Raw genomic sequence first — 27,544 nt, forward strand, 5'->3', positions numbered from 1 at the left:
TTGCCAGCCCTCCTTATACATTCAATAGGATGAAAGTGACATGAAGTCTTATTCCGTCACCGTTTAGGAACAACCTCAGAATCTCTCTCAACCCCCAACCCTGAAGTCCTCTGGGGTAAGAACAGTGGGGATGTGGCCCTGAGAGGGGCTGGGAAGAGAGGGACAGTGCTGGCCCACCGGGAGGCAGGACGCAGGGCTGGCTGGCTGCCTCCCTCTGCCCAGGACACAGACAGACCGGCAGAACACTGGCTCAGCATGACCAGGACGGGGTCTGGATGCCCTGTGGTGCCAAGTGATAGATCTTTAACTGCTGGGAAGCCTGGGGTCCTGGGGAGGGTCAAGGCAGTGGCTGTTTACCCACATATATGGAAGTACTGCCATCTTTTTACCATGGGTACTGCCAGCCACACTGACGCGCACCAGCTGCCTGGCAGCCTGCGGAGAACCTGGCCGAGCCACTGAGGCCCAAACAAGGCTGCGACTCCTGGTTCTCAGTGGGTGGTGAGCAGTGACGCCCTTCCGTTCACGGCACTGCTTTTGGGCAAACCCGAGTATCAGGCCCTGAATTTGATTGCTGCCTGGTGGTGCTGACGGCCCACCTGGGGGTGGCACACAGGTCCTCTTGGATCACAGAAGCTGAGTCCTGCGTGGAGACAGGGTGCACCCCCATGACCGAGGCTGCAGCAGAGGGCAGGCCCCACACTGGGAGGCCAGGCCTCCATCTGGGGGCTTCTCCCTCTGACCTTCCCCCTCAGTCAGGGCCCTGGCCTCCCCTGCTTGCACTGAGTCCTGGGCCTCCAGCCTCACAAAGGACTTTGATGGCTTCACTCCATTCCTTTCTTCTCACACCTTGTTTTTCTCAGATTGTGACTTGGTAGAGAATAAAAAGGGTGGAATTTGCCTCTTTTCAGTGGAGAGGGTTTGGGTTCTGGGCAAGGATTATTTTTCTTCCTCACTTTCCCTCAAAAATCCATGTCCCTCCTCCGCCCCTGCTCACAGGGTCGTCCCCACTACCACCACATGGCCTCTCCTCTCCGTTTTCATCCCATCCCCCAAGCTCAACTGTAAATCCCACCTCCCCCAGGAAGCCTTCCCAGACTCTCAGGACGCCCTGCGCCCTCCTTAGAACATTTACTAACGAATCGCCCGGCAGGCCTACGAGGTCCAGAGGGCAGAAAGCGTGGTCCCCACACTGCAGACTGCACGGGCCTGGTCAGGAACGTGGTCTCAGTACCCCGGTGGGAGCTGCTGGGGACCCTGGTCCTGCCATCCCCACTCCCCTTTCCCGGACTCTCAAAAGGTCCAACACTCCACAGGTATTAGGAGCCTCTGCTTCAGGAACATGAAATAGAAGACACAATTTCTGCCTTCAAGGTGACAATCAGTGCTAAAAATGACAAATTGCCCAGAGAATCCAGGGCTGTATTTTTGGATCAGACTCAGTGCAAGGAAAGAACAGATGAGGGGTCTTGCCGGGGCTGGTGTTTGATGAAGAGGAGGGTGGGGTGGGATATGGTTGGGAGCTGGGGGAGGGAAGAGAAGCATGGGGGAGGGGGAGGGCCTGCGGCTGGAACAGGTGTTGGTGCGAGTGAAAGCTCCTCCCCCTGGAGGGTCGGGACACCCAGGCTTAGTCCACTCCAAGGCTGCACCTCCTCGGGGCAGGGCCACTGGGAGCCGTCTCTGGGCAGACCAGCCCTGCAGCATTCCCCTGCTCCCAAATCTCCCCAGACAGGCCTCCTCTGCAGCTCGCCCCTCTCCGCCCCAGCCCTTCCCCCTACTGCAGGGGTCCGTGGGAGACCTGACCACATCGTATGCCCGGAACAGAAGTGGCTGAAAGCTGAGCTGGCATTACAGTGACTTCTACCAACGCAGACTCTGACATTCCATTAGCATGAGTGACCCAGAGCGGAATTTCTCAACCCAACCACATCCTTTCCGGGCTGGGGCAAGCACTCCAACAGTCAGTCACCCTCCAGTTGGATCCCTCACTCCCAGATCCTGGGAGGCTCCAGATTAGCTCCTGAGATTTCCTTGGTTTCGCAGTTCAGCGCTGCCAGAACCGTCTTCCTCAACAAGGGGCCCTGCCCTGACTGTCCGTGCCACCTTCCATCCCTGCCACCTCTCCCCGTGACCTTGGGTACCTGTGGGCTGCTCACAGGGCATAAGCGGCTCACTGCAGTGCAGGACAGGCTTTGTTCCACACTGTCGTCCCTGCTGGGGCTCACCCTTCCTCTCTGACATCCGGCCAACTCCTAACCAGATGTCACCCTCTGACCTTCTGTGCGTCCCCATGGGGGCTGCACCCCGCCCCACCCGCCATGGCCTTTACTACATCGTGGGGACGTAGTCATCCACACACAGCGGCCACGCCTCTAACTCACCACTGAACTCTTTCCGCCTGGCAACGGGGATCAGCAAACAACCCCGCTCCTTGCCACTCTTCTGAGACAACCAAACCACGGGTCCTGCTGGAGCACAGGGCTCCCTCTCCAACCCATCTGCCAGGATGGGTGGCCCAGTTCTTCACACAATGGTACGAGGAGGCTGGCAGTGCCCTAGGGTGCCACTGTGGCTGGTGGGGTCCACACCAACAGGCCAAAGCCTCATCAGAGCACCGTGCTTTGTGGATGGGGCCGTGTGGAGGCCACTGCAGTGAGGGCTGGGGAACAGAGGGGGCGAGTCCGGGCTCCTCCCTCCCTTCAAACAGCCCAGCCCCTGGCATACCTGTTTTATATGCTGAATGAGTCTAAAATGTCATCGGAAGAAAGGATTCTGAGACTTAAAAAAAACCCCACAATTTTAATCCAACGGTTCCAGTCCTCCTCCAAGAAGCGTGGCCACCTCTGCCCTTCTCTGAACGCTCAGGACAATCTTCAGTTAGCACTTACTCTCTCTCTCTCATATATGTATGTATGTGTGTGTGTGTACACACACTTTTTTCTTTTTTGCCACATAGGCTTATGCTTTTAACTATGAAGATAAACTCATATCAAGCACTGAAATATTCAAACACTCTAGAAACAATCTGCAGCCAGTCCTGCCTATAGATGGTAAAACTACCATTTATCTTGTCCTGTGTCCTGCCGCGTGTCCCCACCTGGATGACGACTGCCTGCAGGACAGGACCCTGCCTCCCTCCATGTCAGTGCCCTCCTCGCCTCCCCAGTGCCTGGCACAGAGCTGAGCACATGGTGTCCGCTTAGCTTAACACTATGAAAACGCGTGTTGTTACAACCCTCCAGCCACGCTCTGCGCCTCGCAATCCACGGTGAATCAGAGCCGGCTTGTGGCAGTCCCACGTCCCGCTGCTGGCTCCTGGCTAGGAGGCAGGTGAGCAATCTGCTCACTGATGCCTCAGAACTGCAGAGAGGGCTGGACTCACGCAGCCACAAGCAAAGTGCTGGCTGATTCCACTTTAAGCTGTCCAGAAGCAAAGTGTCCCAGGGCCTGGGGAGGAACAGGGAGTTCTGGACGTGACATGAAAGCGTCTGGCTCCATGTGACCGGGGGTCTTCATCCCAGAGGACGGTCACCCAGGCAGGGCCAAAAGCACAACTGAGGAGAGTCTCTGAGACAGGAAGGCTGGGGTACTGGAATCTTGCAGCCCTCCAACGACCTGACAAAAGCCATTCCGGAAGAGGAATGGCCACACTGCTGTCCTGACCCTGCACTGTAACGTCACTCGGTAGACAGACACTGGCCCAGGAGTGAGAAACCCGAGCCAAAGTCCCAGCTTTGCTGCTACCCAGCTGGGCATGTCACAGGTTCCAAACCTGTGAAATAGGAGTGGAGTCTCTTGCCCTGTCTGCCCCAGGGACTCCTGCAGGATGAACTGTGATGACCCAGAAGCAGCAGCTGAGAAACCCACAGCTCTACTAAGTCCTTAAGCACAGGCCTGCCCAAGGCTCAGGGAAGGAATTCCTTTAAAAATGCAGGCTTAGCAGACCCCCAAAAGCAGTGTCCAGGCCAGGTGTCTCTGAAGGCTCTCAGAAAACCCCAGAGCTTCATGGCCTGTTCAGCAAGGCAGGTGGCACCTTTGGCTCCAGGTGGCTCCTGGGACCAAAGATGGGCATGAGAAAGGAAGAGGATCAGAGGGGAGGGACAGAGCCACAGCCAACCCGGTCAGGGTGAATGAACCTCGGCCGTGACCTTGTCTTGCAAGCACCTTCCTGTTTTTTAAGATGTAGAATAAACACTGAGGTCTTTTAAGGCCAAACGCGCGCCGCCATTGCATCTGAAGGCAGATGTGAAAGTGACAGTTCTCTCTGGGGAAGGCGAAGGAGCAAGCGTCAGTGTAAACGCCATGCCCTCTGTCCCCGCTGCAGGGGTGAGGCTGCTGGGCTGCGGGGAGAAGAGTTCTGGGTCCTGGTACTCTGAGCACTCCGAAGGCTGAGGCATGTGCACCCTGTTCCTAGCAAGGAGGCTCAGTGTAGCCGCGGGCCCACCCTCTAAGAGCACACGCCCTCCCTCACGGCCACTGGAGCCTTGGCAGCCCACGCCGGCCACCTTCCGAGTCACCTATATGGGTCAGCACCTGGGGCCAAAGACAGGTGCCCATCGGACCTGAACAGAGCCAGCCCCTGCTGAACCGTGAACGATCTCAGCCCTGCAGTCAGTCAGTCTGTCTGTCTGCATCTGGGCCAGCCCTCCTCCAGTGGGGGAAGAGAGACACCAGCGAGGTCAGCGTCTCTGGGTGTCGCCACAGGTCACTGGCTTTGCCAATCTTCGTGATCGCTCTGGCCAAGGGCTGATGATGGAGGTTCCCAGGGGAAAGCTCGGGTGGGCCTAGCGCCCGCCTCCTCTCTCTCCTCCCAGGCCCTGCCTGGCTTGAACTCCTGGGCCAGGATCAGCCTGCTAATTATTTGTCAAAAGGATTAAGACTTGGAGCTATTCCCATTTGAGGCTAAGACAAATCATTTCTTTCCACTGCTGTGAAGAGGAACCATCCCAGGGTGGGCCTCCTCAGAACTGGGTGAGCATGAGCCTTTCCAAAACCTTTTTTTTTTTAAAAAAAGAATTATTTTGTAAACGGGGGATATTTTTGTGACAGCAGCTCTGGCTAAGCAAGCACTGTCCTGGGGTCAGAGGTCATCTCGTCCATCCCCCTCCCCCAGGGCCTCCAACCATCTTCCCCGGTGTTCCCTCCCTGCTGCTCACCCCAGCACCCCACTCTCGGTGGCAGGGGGATGCTGGCGGAGCAGAGCTGGCTGCAGGGAAGGACATGGGCTGTGTGGGAGGCACGCACAACGGGCCCACGTTTTTACTTTCATGTTCCTTGAAAGAAGTTCCCTATAAAATTTACTCAGCGTGTGCAATAAACACTTGAACACGGTACCTGCTGTGTACCTGAGGGAACCACCTCTGGCCCCTGACTCACTCCCCAGCAAACAGGAGGATGTCGTGCTGAAACACGGCCTTTTGGCATCAGGCAATGCAGGTACGCCTCCAGGTCCTGCTGCTTCCTAGCAGGTGCCTTCACCTCTCTGAGCTCTACCGGATGTTGGTAAAGCAGGGACAGTAACGGCACCACCAAGGAGGGCTGTTGGGAGGACTAAGGGCAACAGAAACTGTCAAGGCAGCTGGCCCCGGTGCACAGCCACCCCTCAAGAAAGGTCAGCCCTCATCCTGAGACCGCTCCATCATTACCGGTCTTTCCTACCAGACCCTACGCTCGGGGCAGAACCACGTCTTTCTTATCTCTGTCTCCCCAGTGCCTCACCTAATGTCACTCAACAAATCTTTGTTGGACAACAGAAGAAGAAAGTTGAGTCACAAGGACTCACCGAGGCCTGGAAAGCTGTAGGGTCCCCATGACCAGGAACCAAGGAAACAAAGCTGCAGAGCCTCCTGCAGAAACTCTCTCCTCTGGTCCCACTGCCCCATGTGTGCGTTCCGGGGCCCTGGCTTCTGGCTCCTGGCCCTCTGTAGTGGGGGAGAGGGTGGCGGCAGGTATGGTGAATGCACAAAAGGGGGTATTATCTCTTTAAAGGACAGTAATTAGTAATTCCAGCTGATGGCTGTGCTGCATTGTTTTAATGAAGAGTTCTATTTTTATAGAAAACACATAATTGAGTGGAAAAAGCAGGCTGTTCTCTGAGTCAGGCGGCCACGCCTCTGGAAAGTCTAACTCCTCAGCCAGGAGGCCAGAGCCTGCATGCAGCGTGGGCTTCTACAGGAAGTGGGTCTTGTCCCGGAAAACGGGGCCCAAGTCTGATGACCCAAGTTCAAATCCCAGCTTCCCTTCTCGTAGCCATGTACCCTCTGGCCAGTCATTTCAACTTCTCAGAGCTTCAGTTTCTTATCTGTAAAATGGGAATGACAGTATCACTACACCCTGGGGGCTGTTATGAGGAAACAATGCACATAAAAGGCCTAGCACTTCATAAATGGTTCAGTCCACGTTTGACCTGTCATTACTACTTACCTAGCCCCTATTATGTACAGTTGCTTACTTAAGCCCTCTGTGCCTCTGTTTCCTCATCTGGAAAGTGGGAGTAACAATAGTTCCTACACCTCCCACAGTTGCTGAGGGGATTAAATGAGTTAATGCACGAAAAGTGCTTAGAGCAGTGCCTGGCACAGAGCAAGCACTGGGTGTATTGTTATTTTGTTATTATTGAAGCACTTGGGGTTCAAGCGTACCAGGGTTGTTAAGTCAATCAGCTGCCTTGGGTTCTAGTTCCTGCTTTGCCACTCATCAGCTTTCTGACCTTGAGAGACCATCTAACTCTCCCGTTAGTTTCTTTACCTTTAGAGTAGGAGGGCTGTAAAGCCCAAAAAGTAAACAAATCAAACCAAAGCAAAACAGGGTGAAGGGGTATGAGAGCGCTCTGAGGGCTGTAAGAGCCAACATCCCCATGTGTTCCCTTCCCTCCTTCCAGAACAACGAACAAAACAACTCCTACGGGGGGTCTAGTGGTGTGCTGGGTGTCCAGCTGTGGGTTCCCTACAGGGAGGAAGGGGAGGCAGAGGACAGGCCATAATCTCTGCCCCAAAGGTGCTTCCACACTCTCGGGGAAGCTCAAGAAACACATCCAAGGCAATTAGGAAACGAAACAGAAGAAGAGAATCAGATACTCAGTTGAGTGGTTCAGCTCTGAGTACAGGAGCTTCAAGGCCTAAAGTGGAGCCCAAGGGGAGTCTCTGAGGATGGGCAGGATTTGGAAGCAAGGCGAGGTAAGGAGGGTACTTCTTGGGGCTGGACTGGCAGGGACAGGCCTGAAGGCCTGGAGGTGGGGCTCAGAGGCCCCATCCGCAGCCCAGGGTGGGCGGCAGGGAGAAGGGGAGGAGCAGCCCGTATGTGAGTAGGTACCAGCCACTCCCTCACCTCCAAGGGCTGTAATCACCTGGCTCTCACCCTGGCCAGGTCACAGGTCTCAGGCTCCTCTAAATGCCACGCCTCTGGGAGAGACTCCACCAGGGCAATTAACTGACTAAGCTCACACACTCGCTCTTTGAGGATATTATTTTAAAGCTCTAACAGGAGGGACCTCCCTAAAAGGGAGAGGGCCACAGTTAGGCCCATCTTTATTATCTTCCCATAGACTAATCCCTAACTTGCAAGGGACACTTATGGCAGCTTTTCTTAGCCCTAAAAAACCAGTAATTTTTCCTTGGTTCTGGAGGATTACACTGACTCATGTCCCCCAGTCTTTTAAGGTTCACACTGATCCTCTACCTCTGAACGAATTCATTCAATGTGATCTGACGTTTAAAATCGACAGCCCATAAGCTTCCACATCCAGGAGTTAGCACCTCGTTGCTTCAAAAGCTCTGGCCCACCCGCAGAACAGCTGCCTGCGCCCATGGCACCCCTGGCCTTATCCTTGCTGACCAATGGCTGGCCCAGCTTCCCTCAGCTGCAGGTCACCTCCAGTTACCCCCAGGTGACTCTCCAAACACAAATTCTTGACCTTGAAAGATATGAACACAAACCACACAGAGCCATTCCATAACCATTTTGGGGTGGAAGAACTTCCAGAAAGCAGGTCCTTAGATGGAACAAAAGTTGGCTCCCAGCCAGGTATAAGACACCAAGAAGCAAACACCTTGGTCTTGGTCTATAATCTCTGCCCAGTGAGCAGACCTGGGGACCTGAAGACCACCCACTGCAGAGGGGAGGCCAGCCCTACTTCATGGGCACGAATTCGCCTCCTGAGCCCTCTCCCGGGGGCAGAAAGGCTGGGCCACTCTTGCTTGAAAGCCAAGGGCCCCAGGCCACAGTGCCTGCCACCAGAAAACGTTGATGGGCGTGAGGATCAGGGAGCAAAGAGCTAAAACGGCTTTAAAACAAAGAATTCCTTTTGGAAAAACCTGCAAATATCTGTCTTCCTTCCTTTCCTTCCTCTTCCCCAAACAAAATAACCTAGACCATCTACCCTGCTAGTTGGAGTGTGAACAGAAGGCTACAGGGAGACTGAAGACCCTCTGACCGCAGTGTCACGTGGAGCGAGGTCTCAGGAGGGCTGCAAAGAACCACCAGCGAAGGGAAACGCTGAATGTCAGGCTAGCTTCACCGATGAGGAACTGACCTTTGGGGAAGAGTGTGCCGGTGCCAGTGATTATGCCTGGTTTAACACTTCCCTCCACCACATGGCCTGCAAGTTTACCCCATGGCTCCTGTCCTCATCAGGGGATGTGGCAGCCAAAAATGTTTCATGAACCTGGCAAAGTGATAAACTATGTTTGTGCTAATACCTTTGATTCCAACCCCCTCACTGGAGTGCTGGTATTTTAAGCATCCCTTTGATCTACTCCAAGTCCCTAATAAGAACCATCCAATAAACACGCTGGGTTTAAGTCAGAGACATTAACAGAAGCCCCAGGACTCTGATCCCTTCTGATCGGTGGAATGCACCTCTAGAAATTTATCACACGCAACCTGAGAAAAAGGTGAGGCAGGCCAGGGAGAGATCAGAGCGGTACCCTCGAGGCCAACTTGGCCTTAGCCGGATTCAGTCACGGTCTGGCCCCAGCTAACGCCTAGTTTATCAGCTCAAACATTTTCCAAAACAGCCAAGGTTTCCTGGGGGAGATGCTGTGACCGGTTCCATTTGCTTGCAAGTGGTGAGATCTGGCTTGTCAAGAGGGCCATATAGCTCCTGCTCTGGGGAGAGCTCCCTAGGGCTCCGACACCCCTTCCCCCAGGACCTTCCAAGGCCCCCAGGACCTGGGCTGGGCTGGCCAGAAACCCAAGAGGGGTGGGAGGAGGCGGCCCTGCCACTGAGGGGAGGGGAAGGGAAGGGAAGGGCAAACCAGTTTGCTCCTCTTCTGTCAGCCCGATAGCCTGGGCTTTCAAAACCGGTCTGGCAGGCTGCCAGGTCTGGGGTGGGAGCAGTGACTGACAGGCTGGTTATTGGAAAGCTCCCATCATCAGCCCAGGAATGTTGTTTGGTTACTATGGCGACCTCCCCTACAAGCGGCCTGACTAAAGCACAAGGAATCTGCTACCTAAAACCAGCACCCCACGGAGCCCATGGCTTCAGGGACCAAGCTTAGCAGTGGCCTGTTCCCCGTGACCCTCCCGGCTGAGCCTCCCAATCCCAGGACTGGAGAAGGGACCAGCAAAGGCATCTCCAAGCTTGCTGTGGGGATCTCTTGCATTCCGAGGCCTGGCCTGGCGTGGAACCCAGGTGCAAATAGGGAGCCTGCTGCCCCCTTGAGGCCCCCGGCAAAGTGGCCAGCAATGGCCAGGCCAGCACATGTGTCCAGGGCTCCGTCAGAAGCCCTCAGGATTTCAGGAAGCTGCTCGGGTGTCTGGTTCCCACCATGCCAGGTTCCCACTGTCCCCGCAGGCCCATCAGTCTCTGCCTCACCACGTTTCTGCCTCACCACGTTTCTGCCTTTTTAAACTCAAGCTCCATTAACTAAAGGTCACCCCACAGCTTGGAAATCAAGATCCTCTTTGCTTTGCTTTCTAATCCCTGAATTCAGGAAGATTTTCAAAAGTCAACTCCACGAAAGCTGGGTTTTTCTCCTGGAGTCTTGAGTCTGCCCCCCAGGAATGGCAACCTCCTGTGCAGCTAAGGAGCTTGAACACCTTTTCACAGCTTCCCCTGCCCTCATGTGCAGGACGCCCTCCCCCACCTCCTGGCCCACTGCGGGCACTTGCCTCCCTTGGGTCCCAGGTCCCAGCCTTACACTGTGGACCATCTTCCAGACCCACCCCCACTGCTGTCCTTGAAGCCAGTTGTAAATTGACTGTGAGATCTTTTCTTGTCTGAGTCTCACAATAGTCCTTGGAGGCAGGACAGATGTCAGTCTTTCAGCAGCTGAGAAGATGCAGGGGCAAGCTGCTGGAGGCACCACAGGTGACAGCCAGGGACCTGCTGTAGCTCCCATAAGGGCACAAGCGCAAGAGGAAAGGGGTCTATTCCACCCACCAGCATCCCCCTGGGCCAGGCCTCCCAGACCCCTGACACCAGCCTGCCAGCCTCTCCTACACTAAGGCAATCTCTGCAGAAAGAAAGAGCCTCTACAAGGTCTCAGCCACCTGGGACCAGCGAGGCACTGGGTGGCAGACAGACCCAGACCAGGGGCCTTTAAGTGCCTGCAATACAGACCTTGTTGAGGACGCTGAGGTCAGGGCGAAGGGGGCTGAGTTTTTTGTTTGGCTGCAGTGATATTTATTGGATCAGGGGTTTAATTAACTGGAGCCACACGCAGCTTGTTCCCAATGCAGGGCACAGCTGCAGAAGCAGGATGCACTTTCAGTTGAAGAGCAATGACATTCTTCAGTGATCCCTGACCAGTAATGGACTCAGCGACATTTCCTGCTAATCCAGGGGTCTCATCCATGGGGAAAAGTATGGACTTATTTGCAAAGAGCCATGGTCACACCCTAGGGTCACTCCACAGGGCTGGGTGGCAGGTGGATTTTCCACCCCCCACTCAACTCGTGCAGTCAGATGGGAGACGCTGGCACGGGAGGATCCTGCACTGGGCTGGGGGCACCGAGGGGCCAGCATGTGGGCCCCCTTCCCTGGCTTCCACAGGACAGCTCTGCTCCCATCTGTTCACGGTTTCCACCTGCATGCAAGATTTCACTCAGAAAAAGGACAGTGTCTGATGCCTGGCCCAGCCTCTTGTTTCTTCTGTGACATGCACTCTGACCCAGGGGCCGGGTGAGGCGACCCCTCCCCACTCTAGGATTCTAACCCTCTCATCGTGACAGTTTCTGTTTCCACCGAAGCGTAACTGACAATAAACGCACACACACAGAGGCACACTCATACACACATATGTGCACACACATGGCTGGCAGCAGACCGTGCATCAGACCCTACCAGATAGGCATGAGGATGGAGCTTGGAAAAAAGCCAGGTAACTGGTACTGGAAGAGGAGGACCCTTGTCCTTCGTGTATTTGTATAAAAGTAAAAGATAAACTTCTACACAGTAGGTCTTGCTGTATTATATTTGGGATTAGGTAACTAATCCCTTGTCCGCACAGGTTGTTTTATCTACGTGTAGTATTCCCTAAGCGACCTGTCTTTTAAAGTGAACTGATTTCAGTTTTAATAATCTCTCAAATGCAGGGTGGAGACCAAGAGCCAGGGCTGTCTCCCGAATGCAAACAACAGGCTACATGGAGCTGCCCTCGCACCACACACCAGGTGTGTGCCCTCTGCTCACACCTGGCCAGAACAGAATACCAGAGCCAGGCTCTGCGCCCACAGGTCCCCGCCCCGCCCTGACACCCAGCGTGTGCACGACCAGCCCGCCAGCCCAGCAGTGTCCATGGGGAACTCACTTGAAGTTCTCGGGATACTCCGTGATGGCCATGTTGATGACGTCCAGGGCATGCTGATAGTGTTTCTGGGCGGAGAAAAGGAGCGCCAGCAGGTGGAGGGCATTGGCGTCATCCTTGCACACTTTCAGGGCCTCCTGCAGCTGCTCCATGGCGCTGGAGATCTGCCGGAGAAAACTGCCAGCTGAGCGACCTTCCCCAAGGCCCACACCTCTCCCCGGACTCTGGGGCTAGGTGCCAGCCAACAAGGGTGCAGCAGACTCAAGTGAGACCCCAGGCATTGTGGGGCAGGCAGGGGCTCTGATGAGAAAACACCCTCCCCCCCCACCAAATCACATGGCCAAGAGGGATCTGCTGTCCAAAGTCAGGCCCTGGAAGCTAGTGCTGTCTCCATGCAAGAGGGAAAAGAGGGGCAGGTTCACAGCGTACCACGAAGGATCGGCCGGGAAGCACCAACTAAACCGGAGGAGTGGGGTTGGGAGGAGAGGCCACCCGGATCACTAGCTACGGAACTCTTCTCCGAACCTGTTCACGCAGTGATGGGGGCTGACAGACAAATGCTGCCTCCTACTCAGAGGCTCACAGTGGCAAGAGCTTAGGCTCTGGGGTCAGATGGGGGCATGGACCCCAGCTCTGCCACTTCCTAGCTGGCGCCCAGGGCAGGGGACTTGGCCTGTCTGAGCTGCAGTCCTTACGCTGCAAAATGAGGGTAACGGTCATACCTATAACAGTGGCTGAGAGGGTGAGACGACGTAGGAAAAATGTCCTGCTGAGTATCGAACACGTTTGAAAACGTGAGTTTCCCTCTTCAAGCCCCCAAAGCCCAGGCAGCTACTGAACAGGTAAGATCCTTTCTTCCAGTCCTGAAGGACTCTGTCCACACCAGGACCCCGTCCTCCCAGGAACCTCTCAGGAGCCCTTTTCAGAAAGTCTTGTTTTTCACCAAACCTCAGACCCTGGTCCCCAATGCTCCTTGAGGGGCCTACAGGACACAGGTCAGCTGGGGCCTCTGGTCCCTGGCGTGCCTGGCACATGCCTGGTCTCCACCCGGCCTCTGCACAGGCTGTGGGCACTACTGCCAGGCCCAGAGTCCTCCCACGGGGACCTCCCCTTGTGGAAAGGTCATGGAAAGTAAAGGAGGGAGCTAAGGTCAGTGTGGCTCCTGGCCTGGCTTGCCCGTGCCTCCCCAAGGCTGCTCCTGCCCCGTTATTCTGGGCTGGGTGTCCAAATCCTCAGCCCTCACGACTTGAGCAGCCATGCATGCTCTGGGCAGGATAGGCCAGAGGAGCTCAGAGACCCAGGCAGGCAGGCAGGACTTAGAGTTCGTTCAGGGACCTTCAACCCCCTGAGGTTACCAAGATCTGGGTCCCCAAGGAAAATGGGTGCCAGGCTCCACTGGCCTGGCCCAGCCATCTCTCTGGGAGGACAGATGCCATTCATCAGAGGCGGCTGAATACTTAAAGATATTAAAACATGCATCACCAAAGGTTTATCAGGAACTTGATTGGCAAGGAAAGCACCGGTTCTTTTACAGAGGGCTAAAAATAAACTGGTCTCGGGTATCTTTGCGTCCATGCTCCTGGGAGCACTAGAGCAGACCGATGTTTCTGGAGAGAGCAGCAGAGAGGTACGAAGTGCCTCCTCCAGGACCTGGAAGTCAGGAGCCAGGGGCACAGGGGGAGAGGGGCTAGAAACACAGCTCCCTGAAGATGAGACCAAGGGCTAGAAGTTGACATCGACCAGTAAAACCAACCACCAGGCCGGTGGACAAGGCTCCAAGTGCCCAGTCTCCAAATGGGACAGGGGAACAGGATACTTAGAGCCCCACGGGGTTGCTTCACTGGGTCAGAGTGGGCTCTGGAGCAGACACTGTGCTGGCCTGGCCAGTTCCCAGTTCCTGAGCTCCGGAAAGCTTCAGCGCCTCAGGTGTCAAATGGGGCCACCGGCGCCCTCCTCATCAGATGCAGGGCTCGCCCAGGCCAGTGGGGGTACGGCAGCACCCTCGTCAGCCAGGCTGCCTGTCACCTGACCGCGAGCAGATGGGGGCTCTGTGGACTCCTCTCCAACAGTCTGGAGCCCAGCCCGGGTCCCTGCTGGCTTGTCTGCAGTTCCCGAGTGGCCCAGCGTCCACGCTCACCCGATCAAAGCCACCGAGAGGTCCTGCTTCACACAGAGCACCAGCCTGAGGGGCACACGTGAAAGCAGAGACTCTGAGGGGCCTGGGCGACGGGAGCTCTTGCTCGTTTCTGAAAGGCAACTGGCTGGGTGGGTTGCCCGGCCTCACTCCCTGGACAGACCAGTGTCCTCTCAGCACCAACAGCTCAGCTTGGAGAAGGAAGGTAGGTCAGCCTGGAGAGCCATGTAGGTCGAAGGTGGTTGGCGGACAGCAGGCCCCCGTCAGCCGCCGGAGGCCGAGCCTGCCGGTGGCGTCCACAGGGTCGGAGGAAAGCTTTGGGTCACACAGAAACAGCTCCACACGCCAATCACTCTACTCCTCCAGACCCCTGGGGAAAGCTCAACAGAAGGTGAGGACACAAGCAAATGTTTATTGTGGTCACCTGTCAACTTCTCAGGAGACGGACATATTGTAGGAGGAGTGAGGGCAGAGAATAACCCCTTCCTGTGGGCCCACCATGGGCCAGGGGCTTTACCACATTAGCTGACTTAATCCTTACTAGGCCCCTCTGAGGTGGAGTATGAAGGTGCTGACATAGCAGACAAGGAAATAGAGGCTCGGAGAGGTCAAGTCACTTGCAAAGGGTCACACAGCTGATAAAGGCAGTGGGGCCAGGAGAAGATCAGCAGCCCCCAGAGACCTGGGTGTTAGAATTGTTGAGGACTCACCTGGCGGACGAGGGCCAGCTGCAGGGAGACATAGAGGATGACCTGGGGGTCACCGGGCGCCAGCTGCTGGGCTCTGTATGGGGCAAGGGAGCAGCAAGTCAGCCATCAAGGTCGACAACCAGTGTGTGACGTGGGTCTCCAGCATGCCCGCCCTGTGCTGGGTGCTGCAGGGCCAAATGTTGGAGATTCTGCCTGGGCCCGCTTTGGAGGCTGCCCCGCGGGAGACGATGGCTGGGGCAGAAAGCCCACGGGCAGCCCAAGGCAGGGGCAGTGGGTGCCGAGAGGGCTGGCTCTGGCTGAGGTGGGGGCCGTCTGGGAGGACAGGACTGGTGGGTGGGGGAAGCCCCTCTCCTCCGGGCAGCTGTTGACCTGGCCGTGGCCTGGTACAGAGCCTGGAGTCTGCCCTCTCCGCCGCGGGACAGAAGGGAACAGTTCCCGGAGGACGTGGGGCTGGGATGGCCTCTCTGCGCAAGAAGCGCTGGGAATGAAGAGCCAGCGGGGGAGGGAAGGAGATGTCCCCTGATCCTGGGAGTTCAGAGGGGGTTTGCCAGGATGGGCCTCTCCTTCCTCCCTGGGCTTGAGAACAGCTTGCCCCAGAGGGGAGCTCCCAGGAAGCTGGCATAAGGAGTCCAGGGCAGGCCCCTACCCAGCAGCCGCCATCCGTGCTCTGAGGGAGCAAGACACGCGGGGCTCATGGGGAAGAGCCCTGCGATGGGCCAGAGGAAGGAAGGGGAGGGATGCTCAGGTGGGTCCCCAGGCTGTGGAGGAGAGGGGGCTCAGCCAGGATGGGCCTGGGGAGGGAGGAAGGGCTGCCGCTGGGGGAGGGGCTTCTCTGCCTCCCCCTCCCTCCCCTTCCTCCCTCCCTCCTGGACTCTGGGCTCCCAGGAAATCTGTGAGGACTTGGGGTAGGCGTCCTCACAGCCCTCAGGTTGCAGAGGGGCTGGCAGGAGGCAAAAACTCTTTCTGAGTCCCTGCTATACTTGTAGGTCACTGTGCAAGGTGCTTTTCTGCTATAGCTCACGTCCCCTGAGCTCAGCAGGACGGGAGCTGAGCCTGGGGGGAGCTCTACTCGTGTGGAAGGGCTCAACCCGCCCACCCAACCCCAAAGGCCTGTCCCTGCTTCCTGTGTGAGCTCTCAGAGCCTCGGTTTGCTGGTCAACAACATGGGGACAGAAACCTTTGCTCTGTCTACACCAGAGGGTCTCCTGAGAGAACATGAGAACGAGCCACCTCGAGCCAACGCAGCCATTCGGGCCTCCCTCACCTCTCCAGCGTCTCCAGTGCTTTCCGGTGCAATTCATCTTGCTTGGATTTCAGAGTCGCTGCAGGAGACAGGATGGAGACGAAGCCATGAGGGGCTGCTGGAGCGGGGCCGACCCAGCTCTGTCCCACCCAGGGCACAGAGCTCTGCAGGGAGAGCCCCCACCGGGACCCCGTCTGGCAAATGCTCGCACTCAAGCAGCTCCGGAATGCTGCCACCCTCTGCTCTGGTTACTGGGGGAAGGGGTGCAGGTGTCGCCCTGGTCCTAGCCTCCTGGCATGATTCTTGACACAATAGATCCTTGTACTCCTTTGCCTTCCTTGCCACCTGGGCCACACTGACCCTTCCAAAGGCCCAAGCCTCTAGAGAAAAGTTACCACCTCTGTCCTGGTCACATGCCTCGCTGGGCTTCCTCACTGATGAGGCTTCTTCTTTTCTAACCATTTCAACAAACTTCAAGTGGACGATTCCGTGGCATTAAGTACATTCGCCATGTCGTGCCACCATCACCACCATCCGTCTCCAGATCTTTCTTATCGTCCCTAACAGACTGTCTGTACCCACTGAACACTAACTCCCCTCCCACGAGGCCACCAGAAACCTCTATTATACTTTCCCCATGAGGCTTCTCGATTTAACCCAAACCGGGCACCTTTCTGGTAAATGAAATCATCTTTAAATGCGGTAGCACAGGCATTCGAAGCCTTAGCAGCACACTGAACCCCTGGGAAGTTTTAAAATGACTTGTCAGGCTCCAGCCAGACCAGGTCAAGATGCTGCTGGCATGGATGGATGTCAGGGGTCCCCAGCTTATAAAGCAGCCCTGCTTCTAGACGATTAAAGGCACGTGGAGGGTCTCTGGACTCTGACTGAGGGACTGATGACTCCCTCACTTGACCAGTGTGTAGGGACACCCAGGTTCCTTATCAGAGCCTCACCGATACCTTGAAGAGACAGTGACTACCGTCACTCAAGAACAAGGAGCCGGCACGGCACCAGGATCTCACCCCTCTTCCTCCCCTCGTGGTGCAAGTGCCAGCTCTTCTTACCTCTCGTTGTGTGGGGCCTCTGAAGCCTGCTCCCAGGGGCTGGCATTCAGGCGGTGTGGGTTGGGACTGATTAGTATTCCGGGTTTGGTCTGGGTGGGGGCCTATCACTCCCTTTCCCTCAGGCTGCAAGGATACAGAAGTAGGTGGCTGCCGATCCCTGGGGGAACACACGGCTGAGCCGGCGGGGTTCGGGACAGAATGCCAGACTCCAGGCGGCAAACCCACGCACCAAGCACAAGTATTCAGTAAACGCCTGCTGTGGACCCAGCTCTATGCCATGCACTGGGGGGATTTAAAAGACCCCAGAAGATGACAGCGGTGCTGACGGTTAAGGTGAACCAGAAAGAAGACACTGTGCGGTCAAGGGCTGGTGGCGCATCACAGACGGCAAGCGCCACAGGCGTTCCAGGGGCAGAGGTCAGCGTGGGCTGTGCCGGGGGGCCATTAGGAGGCCTGAGTCACCCCGAGCAGAGGCTCCTAGGCCCCAGCACTCACCGTCGGTGGCCTGCAGGCTGTAGGTGAGACCCAGTGCCAGGTAGCCCTTGGAGAGGAACTCCCCGGCTTCCTCGCCGAGCTGGATCACCATCATGGCGAAGCACTGCGCCTCCTTCAGCTGCAAAGAGGAGAGGCGCAGGTCACCGAGGAGGACCGCCATTCATCGTCGCCAGCCCGGGACCCTCAGAACTGCAATTCCTCGCGCCCGACCACAAAGGCCAGGCGCCTTCCCGAGGCCACACAGTCACTGAATGGAAGGAGAGCTGTTTCTTCCACAAGCAACAACCTGGACCTTTTCCCCCACCCAGAGGCCTTGTGCTCAAGACCACGGGACGCCACCTCTCACAGGGAAAGCTTCCCTTGCTCCAAGGATCCAGCTCCCCGACAGCTGCTCTGCTGAGAGCCTGGACCCAGGAGCAGGCCAGTCTGTGCCAGCTCCTTTCCTCACTCTGCCCGTGTCCGTCCCTGCCCCGCTCGGCAGAGAGAGGGAAGCCGGGAGCGGGGGGAAGGCAGGGCTCGGGGACTGGGCCTCTGGGACACCACCAACCCTGCAGAGCGGGCAGGCCACCACGCTGGCTCTGGCTGTGGCCTTGCTCCCTGACACCGGGAGCTCTAACTTTTCAGGGGAAAAAGGCCTGGGGTTGTTTTTGTCCTGAGAGCAGGAGGGACTGTTCCAGTTGGAAAGGGACCAACTGGCGCAGGTCACGTGTGCACACATCACACACAACATGTGACACGGAGAGAGGGGCACGCAGGCAGCCCTCTGGGGCACCCACGGCAGGCAGGCCTGTTGGGAGGCAGGGAACAGCTGGGGGCCTCAGCTGTGCCCACTCAGGGCCCACAGGCCTCCCAGAGGTCCCCTCCCTCCTACCCACCCAGGAATGTCATCTGCCCGTGTGCCTGCTGTGGCAGTGTCACCAAGAACAACTGGTACCGCCCCCAACCAAGGGGCTGAATGATTCATACCCACAGCCCCACTGCCGCCCAGGTGTCAGGGCCCCCTTGTGTGGAACATCTCCCCTGCCCCATCCAGAGGGGCCCACAAAGTGAAGCTGGGTTCTGGCACCCCAGCCAGTGAGCCCGCACTCTGCTCCCGTCCCCGCTCAGGCCACCCCACCCAGCAGGAGAGGGACAGCTCTGTGCATCTTGTGGCCTCACCACTGGCCACAGCTGGGGGGCACTGGTGGACTCTCCCTCCTTGGGAGTATGAGGGGACCCTGAGATAGAGGCCATTAGCCGTGGGGAGGCAGTTGGGCTGAGTTCACTATTTGGGCACAGCCATGGTGAGCTATGTGCAGGAAAAAGGCTGATGGAGCAGAGAATCCACTGAACAGAGGGGATAAAAACCCTCAAACTACAAGAGAGGCAGAGCAGGTGAGGTGACAGCCCAGAGAGAGATGGTGGGAGGGGGGCTGAATCCCAGCGGCCTGGCCACCATCCCTGACAAATGCCGACAATGGCAGCTCTCTAGCCCCCTTGTGGTAGAGCTCAAGCTGCCGGCCTGGGTAGTGGGCCACCTCCAGGTTGGTGGGCTGGTCACCGAAAGGACATGGGCATCTGGGGAGCTGGGCCTGTAATACCATCAGGCCTGAGGTCTTGGGCTTCGGGGGAGGCAGCAGCTCAGTAAACCCCACAGCTGCCTGCTGCCCAGTGTCGGCTGGCCGGGTGGACCCAAGTCTGTAGATGTGGAGATCTGTCCCCCAGAGCACGTGTCCCAGCAGGACTCAGGAGAGCTGCGGGGCCCTGAAGTCAGAGCCAGACTGAGCGAAAAGCATAGGACAAGCCCCGCGACACAGGCTCAGCCCGACAGACATAGGGCCTTGAGCAAGTCACTTCATTTCTGCGTCCCAAAGGGCCTTATCTGCAAAATGGGGAGCTGGACCCCCTCCCCCAATGTAACTACTCCTCCCTACAAACCTCCACTGAGGCTTCTGCAGCACCAGGCTCTATGCTGGGCCTGGCTGGGGAGGCCCAATGACACGGGGGCAGGATGCCCGGATGAGCACGCATGGAATCCCTAAGGAGGGAGAGACCCCACAGGACAAGGTGGCTCTTAATTAAGGCTCCACTGTATGGTGCTGGCCTGGGGCCATGGGAGCTCCAAGAGCAGGCAACCTCCTGGCTGGGGTTGTCCAAGGAGGCCTCGTGGCAGAGGGTGGGCAGGAGGCACCAAGGGAAGGGTAAGTGAGCGACAGCATCTTGCCTCCCTGTTAATATCCCTACTGCTGGTGCGCCTGGTCTCCCACACTGTCTTTAGGCATCATTATGCCCCATTCAAACAGGAGCGAGCTTTTTTATAAACCACCAAGTACGAATTACAAATAGAATTCAGAAACCTCCTGCACTCCATGTGCATACACTCTTCTCACGGCCATGTCCTTCTCCTCAGCAAATGCCAGCTTCTGTCTCCTGCAACCGATGTAGACAGGGTGCCAGGAACAAAGCTCAGCAATTATTGGCAAACAGGGAAAAGTTACTCTGCAATTTATATATATCATATTCTGGATTAATAAAGCTCACCATCCTTTAGCTTTACAAAGTGACAACGTACATCCTTAGCTTGTCCAACTTGTGGTCCACTCTGACCCCAGGTTAGTAGCTGTCCTTGGCCAGTACTTGCCAGGCTTGCCCACATAGTTTTAAATGGTCTTTAAGTGTGGTGTCAGCATCTGTCTCAAATCAAACCCACAAGGCTTCAATGTACCATTTTCTTACATGGCTGACACCATTTTGATTTCTCTTACCTACCACAAAAGAGTTTTTTGCATGTGGAGTCATGTGATTATGAACGAAAAGAAGTATTATCAATTCTATTAAATATGATAATATACAATATGATAACATACAGTATTAATATATTTATACATGGGTGCTCTAACTAGCTAGCAAAATGGAAAAATGTCGCATTAAAAATCAACAAAAAACCCCAATATGTTTGGGGGTCAAATATAAAATATATATTAAAAAATATATACATAATGCACAATTCCCGTTCATCTAAGACAGGAGTGGGAATCCTAAAGCCCTTGAAAATATGGCTTTGCCACCTTTGTTCTGAAGTATGATAATCCCACCTAAATCCAGAGTCAGCACCATGCCCATGGGTAAATTTTCCATGCAGAGAGCAGGACGGCCTAGCAGCTTAGAACACAAGCTCTGGGGCCAGGCTTCCTGGGCTCAAATCCTGGCATGGCTATTTACTGTGTGACCTTGGGCAAGTCACTTCACTTTGCTGTGCCTCAGTTCCCTCTTCTGTAAAATGAGGATAACGGGCGTGTGTCTCACAGGGTTGCAGGGAGGACTGAATGAGATAAAGACACAATGAATGCTCAGAACAGTGCTTGAATAAACATAAACTACTATTATTACTATTGGTTGTGATTTTAGATCTATAGTTAATCTTCCAGAATTTTTTTAAGTCTCAGCCTAGTACACGTGGCAAGTGCCATCTGAATAGAGTCCCTGTCCCCTAAGGCTACATGAGCTCACTGACAAATTAGGAAGTGGCATCAAAGACCCTCCTGGAATCCAGAGAGGGGGCACCACTGTCTGCCTTTTGTCTCTGGCCTGACCCTTCGTCTCAGATAAGGAGCAACTCTACACAAGGACAGCGGGGTCTCCCTGTGCAGTCAGCTGTGCCAGGTCAGTCAACCTCTCTGTCCCGTGGTCTGGGACACACATACGTGTAACCACCCACCTACCCTGTCACAATACTCACCTCTACTGGGGGTAATACACTCGGATATTTTCTATGCTATTCTCTGATTGTCTATTTCTTTTTTGAAAAAGTTCTATTTCACAATCCACTAATGAGTCTCAACCTACAATGTGAAAAGTAAATTGCTGATTGATCCACCCAGCGCCTGCCCATCTACAACCACCCAGCTGTCTAGTATCTCACCTGCCCTTTCCAATCTCCACATACTTCCTCCTGTGGCCTCCAAAGTTAACAGCTAATGGCTCTGGAGTTGTGCCGCTGCTTCTGCAAGATTTGCTCGGGTTACAGCACTGGGACCTCCTTGCTCATCAAGATACTTCTAGGGTGAGGGGTTTCCAAAGCTTTCAACCATTCTCCTCCTACACTGCTTTTTAATACCTCCTTTCCTGTGGAGGCCATGTAACTTTGTCACAAAACCCAGGTGGAGATCCTCTCCCTCTTCCTCCCTTGCAATTCTAGAGCGGTTGGGTGCCCACCTGGCGTGTCATAGCACGGCAGCCACTTGATGGAATGGGTGTCTTATAGCTGAGGTTCTGAGGCACAGCGTGCTTAGGGGACCTATCCAAGGTCACCCAGCTGGTAAGTGAGAGAACTGAATTTCCAACCCAGGTCTTCTGAGTCTACATTTGGATCTTTCTGAGCTGCCTGATTCATGGCTGCCTTCTGTGGGTCTTCATTTTTCTCCTCTCTGTCCCTTTGGGAAAAGGATGCATCGAAGGATGTAACGTTTTGACCCTTTGCTTTTGCTTTCTGTAAGTACGGAAAGCGTTCCCATGCCTTTCCAAGTTCCTGCACCTCTCCAGTTCTCCTCGTTTGGTCCCCACACAGATAGGCTCCTGGCTCGTACGCTCTGCTCCTGCTCAGGCTGCCTGGTTCGTCTCACAGTGGGCCAAAGAGCTCGTACCCCTGGGATCTTCACCTCTTCTTCCCTCCCTGGGAACCAGAGAAAGGTCATTTCTGAGCCCCCAGAGCTCTGCTTAAACAACACCTCCAGTTTCTCCTTAGTTGCTTCCCATAGGATCCAGGACCTGTTGTCATCTGCTCTACTGAAAATGCACTTTTTTCTTCCTGGAAGGAACAGGTACTCTTCCTAATTTCCACAAGCTCGTGGCAGGAGAGCTGGCATTCTTTCTGGCCTCCTGAACACTTAATCCATCTTCCTGGCCCTCCCCATCCCTGAATCTCAAAAATGAAGGCAAAAACACAGAGGCACATCCGTTCTGAGAGTCTGCTATTTTGAAGGGGCTGTCACAGGGATGGCTGCCATTTACCAGGTACCTCCCACATGCTAAATAAGCAGGGACACTGCTCAGCTCTGGCCGTCAGAGCCACCCTGTAACGGTGGATGTGACTGTTTCCAGGTTACTGATGAGGCACAGAGAGGGTAAATTACTCACCCAAAGTCACACAGCTAGGAACCTGAACCCTATCCTCTCAGCCTCCAAAGCCCGCACTCTTTCCACGATCCCATCCCACCCCCTTAGGGGAAGAGGCCGAGGGACAGCACCACAGACCTTTCCAAAGATGAGCATGGCCTGCTTTTCCATTCCACAACCTCCTCTCCTTCTGTGTGTGACACACATGCACACCCCCATCTCCTATCCTCCTAGAAAGGTTTTAACTTTTTTAATTAAATGAATTTGAACTAACTGTGTTTGGAGGGATATGAAAAAATATTTACAGCTCCCTTTTCTCCTGCCCCAAATAACTGGCTGGGGACCCCAGCAAGACGCTGGCCATGATGAGGCAGGAGGCCGCCCCACTGCTGTCACTGGGTCAGAGCCTGGGACGCCCTCCCCCACCGAGGCGAGCCTCAGGCTAAGCAGCGGGGCCAGTGCTCTCAACCCCAGGGCAGCCAGCATGGGCCCATGCAGGCACCTCTGCCCAGGCCCCTCCTCACCCACCCGCACCCAGGGACAACCTTGATCTGAGACCCAGACCCAGTCTGGCGCATCCTACACTGGCTCTGGGCATAAGCACAGGACACGGGGACAGCAGGTGCTCCACCTCTGGGCACACGGCCACCTGGTCCGCTTTCACCCAGCACAACTCGTTTTTTCAGTGTCCCAGTTTCAGCCTCCCTTCCTGCAACCCGGGCCAAACTGTTTATCCCCAGATCTCGGGCCCCTGCTCATGGGGCTTGGCTGGGCAATGGCTGGGCCTGCTGGGGGCTGAGGTGAGCCAGGACAGCTGCGAAGGCAGGAGGCGGAGGTGGCATCAGTCGCCTTTCAGGATCTGTGCCCCGTTATAAGCACCAGCACCCCTCTGCCCGCCTGTCAGACCCATTCTTCCTGCTCGCGGCCTTGAGGACAGAAAGTGCTGGGCTGCCCCTCTCCTGGCCTCCTAGGAGAACACGCTGCCCCGGGCCACCTACAGCCTGCTCTCAGCCCAGCGCCAACCCAGGGAGCCAGGGAGAACCGTGAGCCAGATGTAGACTTCCCACACCTGTCCCTCATGGACTGCTGAAGCAGGTGTCATTCTGTATTTCTGAACACCTACTATGTGCAGGGTTCTTTGTGGGAGAGAAGGGCTGAGGGTGTGAGAAACAGTAAGTGAAGAAGCTCCCCGTTTAGATAGAAAGGCAAGTGCCAAACAAGGCAGAATTCCCCGACGAGTGACTGTGCTCATTGGCAAGTGGGACCCATCCAGTAAGCACTAGGCATTAACTCTGGGCCAGGGTTTCGAGAAAGAAGAGAGTGAGTTCCTGCCTTCAAGAAACACACATGCAACAAAAAGTGCAATGCCTTGTGCTAAGTGTCCAAGGCAGGTAGGGAGGTACGGCAGGTTTTGTTCCAGGGCAGGGAAGGCTGCTTGGAGCCCACCCCCAGCCCTCCAGCAGGACCACGCTCTAGCCTGTACCCGATTTAAACCCTGGCTCAAACCAGCCCCCAAACCCAAATAAACTTCCCCGCTGAGGTTAAACGACTCGCCCTCCTCCCCAATTCTGATGTCGAGTCTGCATGTTTAAGTTTCCTTTTGGGCTTTTCTATTTATGTTGTCATTGATTACTTTGCTCCTAACTCATCTGTTTTCAATTTGGACTGATTGGATCCTAATTTTATTACCATGTAATCTGAATGCACATAATCACTGTAATTACGCTGCTGAGGGAAACAGCTCCTCCGCTGCGGGAAGACCTACATTTAGGGTTTCCCAGCAAGGGCGGCCATTGGCTGGGTGGACCCACAGCCAACTCAGAGCTGGCAGCCCTTGGGAGCACAGATGCCCTCCCCGCCCCACCCTTGGCGAGGCGGGTATTTGGGCTTCATCCCAGGGATGCACTTGAGGCCCCTCTCAGGAGCCCTGGGAACACACAGGGGTGTGAGCCACGGGTCAGCGAGCCCACCCTCTGCATCCTCCGGCTCACGCCACCACCCACTGCTGCAATGCACTCAGACTGGGTCCCCACTCTGCCGGCACCCACATCTCAACGGCACCCTACCCTCTAGGGTGTAAGATGCTAACAGTCTCCCTAAAAACACTTGGGGGAAGAGTTTCCCCACTAATCATGCGGCTGAGGAAAGCAAGCTGTGATGGAAGGGCCCGCCACTGGCCCACCTCGGACCCCAGTCCATGGCCTCCTCCTCCTGGAAGCCTCCCTGACCTGTCCAGCCTCTCCATACTTTATGCCATTTACGCCACATATGAGGAACAGTGAAACTCTTACCCACCTCATCACGATGCCTCTTCCAAATGCCTAGAGCCTATTATAGATCAGTCTTACAGAAAAACATCATAAAGCCTGGGGCCAAAAGCCATGCTTTTCCCTCCCCCACAGTCGTTTGGGGCCAAGGCAGGGCCATGTGTGCATATCATACATGGGAACCTGAGGACCAGGGAACAGAGGGAAAGGTGCTGCTTCCTCCCCCCTCCACCAATCGTGTGAGGGAGTCAGTCCCTGCAGCAGAGGGGGGATGAGGCCCGCTGGGTGGTGAGGCAGGGACCCCTCGGAGAGGGTCCTCAGGATACCCGGCAGAGTCTCCCTTCCCAGGACTGGAGGAGTTGGAGAGGCTGCTAATTCTGAAGTGCCTGCTGTAGGCACCTGGAGCCTGGCCCCTTTGCCTTGGAACAAGCTGGGTACCCGACAGCGAGGGGAGGCTGGGGTGTCACGACATCAGGAAGGGGAGGACCATGTATGGGAGAAGCTCCCCCTTTGGGAGACGCTGGGCCAATGAAGGAACTGCGCTTATTTAGCCTGAAGAGAGGAGGTGTGGGTGGGGCTGACAGCCAACACATGGGAGAGATGCTGCACTGTTCTATGTCACTCAAGAGGGTGGAAATAGGACCTCCCCTGACATAAGGAGGCTGATGTGGACCTGAGGAAGCCAGGAATGTAGGCAAGGGAGCTCCCAGTGAGAGGAGACACCCGTGCAGAGCCCCGCCGCTAGACCCCCCAGGCTGGAAGCAGCAGCCCAGGGAGCCTGGCAGAGGGGAGCACCAAGGCGAGGCCTGGGGCTCGGGGTTCCTGGCCCAGGGCTCTTTGCTCACTCCCCCTGCTGACCTCCTCGAGCTAAAGTGCTGCTGGGCAGAGGGCACACGTTGAGCTCATCTTTAGTTCAGCCACCTCAGCAGAGTGGTAAGCAGGCAGCTGAGCACAAGGCATGGACCAGGGGGCTGGAGCCCAGAGGAAGGAGGGGGCTGACAGAGAGGCCACCTTCCCATTGGCCCAGAGCTGGTTCTGACTCCAAATGGTGCGCTGGCCCAGGTAACTCCATGGTCCTGCCAACTGCCCCTGCTGCTGGGCAGGTGGGGGGCACCCCAACTTTTGACTCCACATTTGGCTCCCTGGAGACATTCAAGGCTGAACCACAAACCTGACACCATCCTGAGTTGGGGATGGAGGCTGGAGTTTTCTCAGAAGTCATTCTCCACCCCCCTCTCCCCTCCAGGCCTGTCCGCCTCGAAGCTCCCCATGCTCCCCCACCCCTTATACACACAGCGAGATGCGCACACGATCACCTGGAGCCCACCTGCCACCATCCTCCCACAGGAAGCCGCCAGGACCTGGGCCCTGACCCCGTAGCTCACTCACCCAGTGCAGGGACCCTATGCAGAGCTTGGCGGCCATCAGGGGCACCGTGGGGTCCGAGGGCCGCAGCTTCACGCACTCCCGCAGCAGCGACACGGCATAGGATGACTGCGGGAGAAAGGGTGGGCAACACAGTCACTCGCAGCCCTGGGCTGCGGCAGACTGGGTGCCTCATGCCCACAGTGGGGGCAGCTCCCAAACAGCCAGCCCCGGCTCTGTGCCCCGTTCCTCCCAAGCCAGGAAGAGGCCCAGCGGGAGGAGCCCAGGCGGTGGTGGCAGGCAAGTCCCTCCCGGGTCTCAGTTTCCTCATCTGGAAAATGAAGGCTGTGACCCTTGCCCAGAAGTGATGTGATAAGAGCTAAGGTGACAACAGAGGGAAGCTCTTCAAAAGGAATTCAAATGTGAACCACAGAAATTTTAGAGGTAGAAGGAATTCTCTCAGACCCCTGAGTTCAACACCCTCAGTTTATAGGTGGCAAGATGAGGATAAACCCACATGGGGACTGGAGGCAGGACCGGTGGTGGGGAGTGGGGGGAGCACAAAGGTTGGCAGAGAAGAAGCAGGAGAGAAGCCATGGAGATGGGGCCACACTAGACGTGCTGAGGATGGCCAAGTGCGGAAGGTCTGCAAAACCCAGCCCACAGGCCAAATCTGGCCCTCTGCCTGCTTTTGTAAATAAAGTTTTATTGGAACTTGGCCACGTCCATTCATGTGGATATTGCCTATGGCTGCTTTCGTGATGCAAAGGCAGAGTGGAGTAGTTCCCACAGAGACTGGCCCACAAAGTCAAAAATGTTTACTCTCTGACGCTTTACAGAAAGTTTGCTGACCCCTGTTCTAACTGCTTTATAAATATGAAGTCATTTGCTCTTCACAGCTCTCCTATGAGGTAGGTTGCTATGTCCCTATTTACAGATGAGGAAACTGAAATGCAGAGAAGTTAAATAGTGTGTTTGAAGCCACACTGCCCCTAAGTGGCTGAGCTGGGGTTTGAGCAGTCTGGCTCTAAGCTTGTAACCACTGCCCTATGCTGCCTCTGTGGTGGCTACCTTGGCCAGAGAGGAGGCCTCTCTCTCCCTGCTCTACACACACACACACGCACACACACACACACACACACACACGGGGCGAGTGTGTTAGTACAATTCCCACAAGCTGGACCCTTCAGTGGGCCAAGCTCCCCACTGTTAGTTAGCTCTCATCCTCCCCGGCCACTCCAGGCCCCGCTGGGGAAATGGGGCATCTAGAGGACTCTCCTGTCCACAGCACAGTGCGGAGACTGGCTGATGCAGACCTGGGGCCCCACTGGCCTGTGTCCACTCTGGACCCCTGCCTTTCTCTAGCTCCCTTTCCTTTCCCCCCTGAGAAAGGAGAGCTTTTCTCAGCCCCAAGTATGGGGC

General features: G+C 55.9%; 1 protein-coding gene across 9 annotated transcripts in view; it reads right to left on the bottom strand.

The window, feature by feature from the left end:
- Positions 1-27,544, bottom strand: part of TTC7A (tetratricopeptide repeat domain 7A) — a 178,599-nt gene that overhangs the window by 43,759 nt on the left and 107,296 nt on the right. For 8 of the 9 annotated variants that reach the window (XM_082427710.1, XM_082427709.1, XM_082427712.1 and 5 more), the window contains 5 exons: positions 26,147-26,251; positions 17,397-17,514; positions 15,856-15,913; positions 14,592-14,664; positions 11,751-11,911 (listed from right to left, as the gene is read on the bottom strand). In XM_082427710.1, coding sequence (XP_082283836.1) covers positions 11,751-11,911; positions 14,592-14,664; positions 15,856-15,913; positions 17,397-17,514; positions 26,147-26,251 — 515 coding nt within the window. The remainder of the gene's footprint in view (positions 1-11,750; positions 11,912-14,591; positions 14,665-15,855; positions 15,914-17,396; positions 17,515-26,146; positions 26,252-27,544) is intronic. The other variant, XM_082427713.1, reaches the window with a different exon arrangement.

Source organism: Balaenoptera physalus, assembly GCF_965194825.1.
Source record: "Balaenoptera physalus genome assembly, chromosome: 15".
Classification (NCBI taxonomy): domain Eukaryota; kingdom Metazoa; phylum Chordata; class Mammalia; order Artiodactyla; family Balaenopteridae; genus Balaenoptera; species Balaenoptera physalus.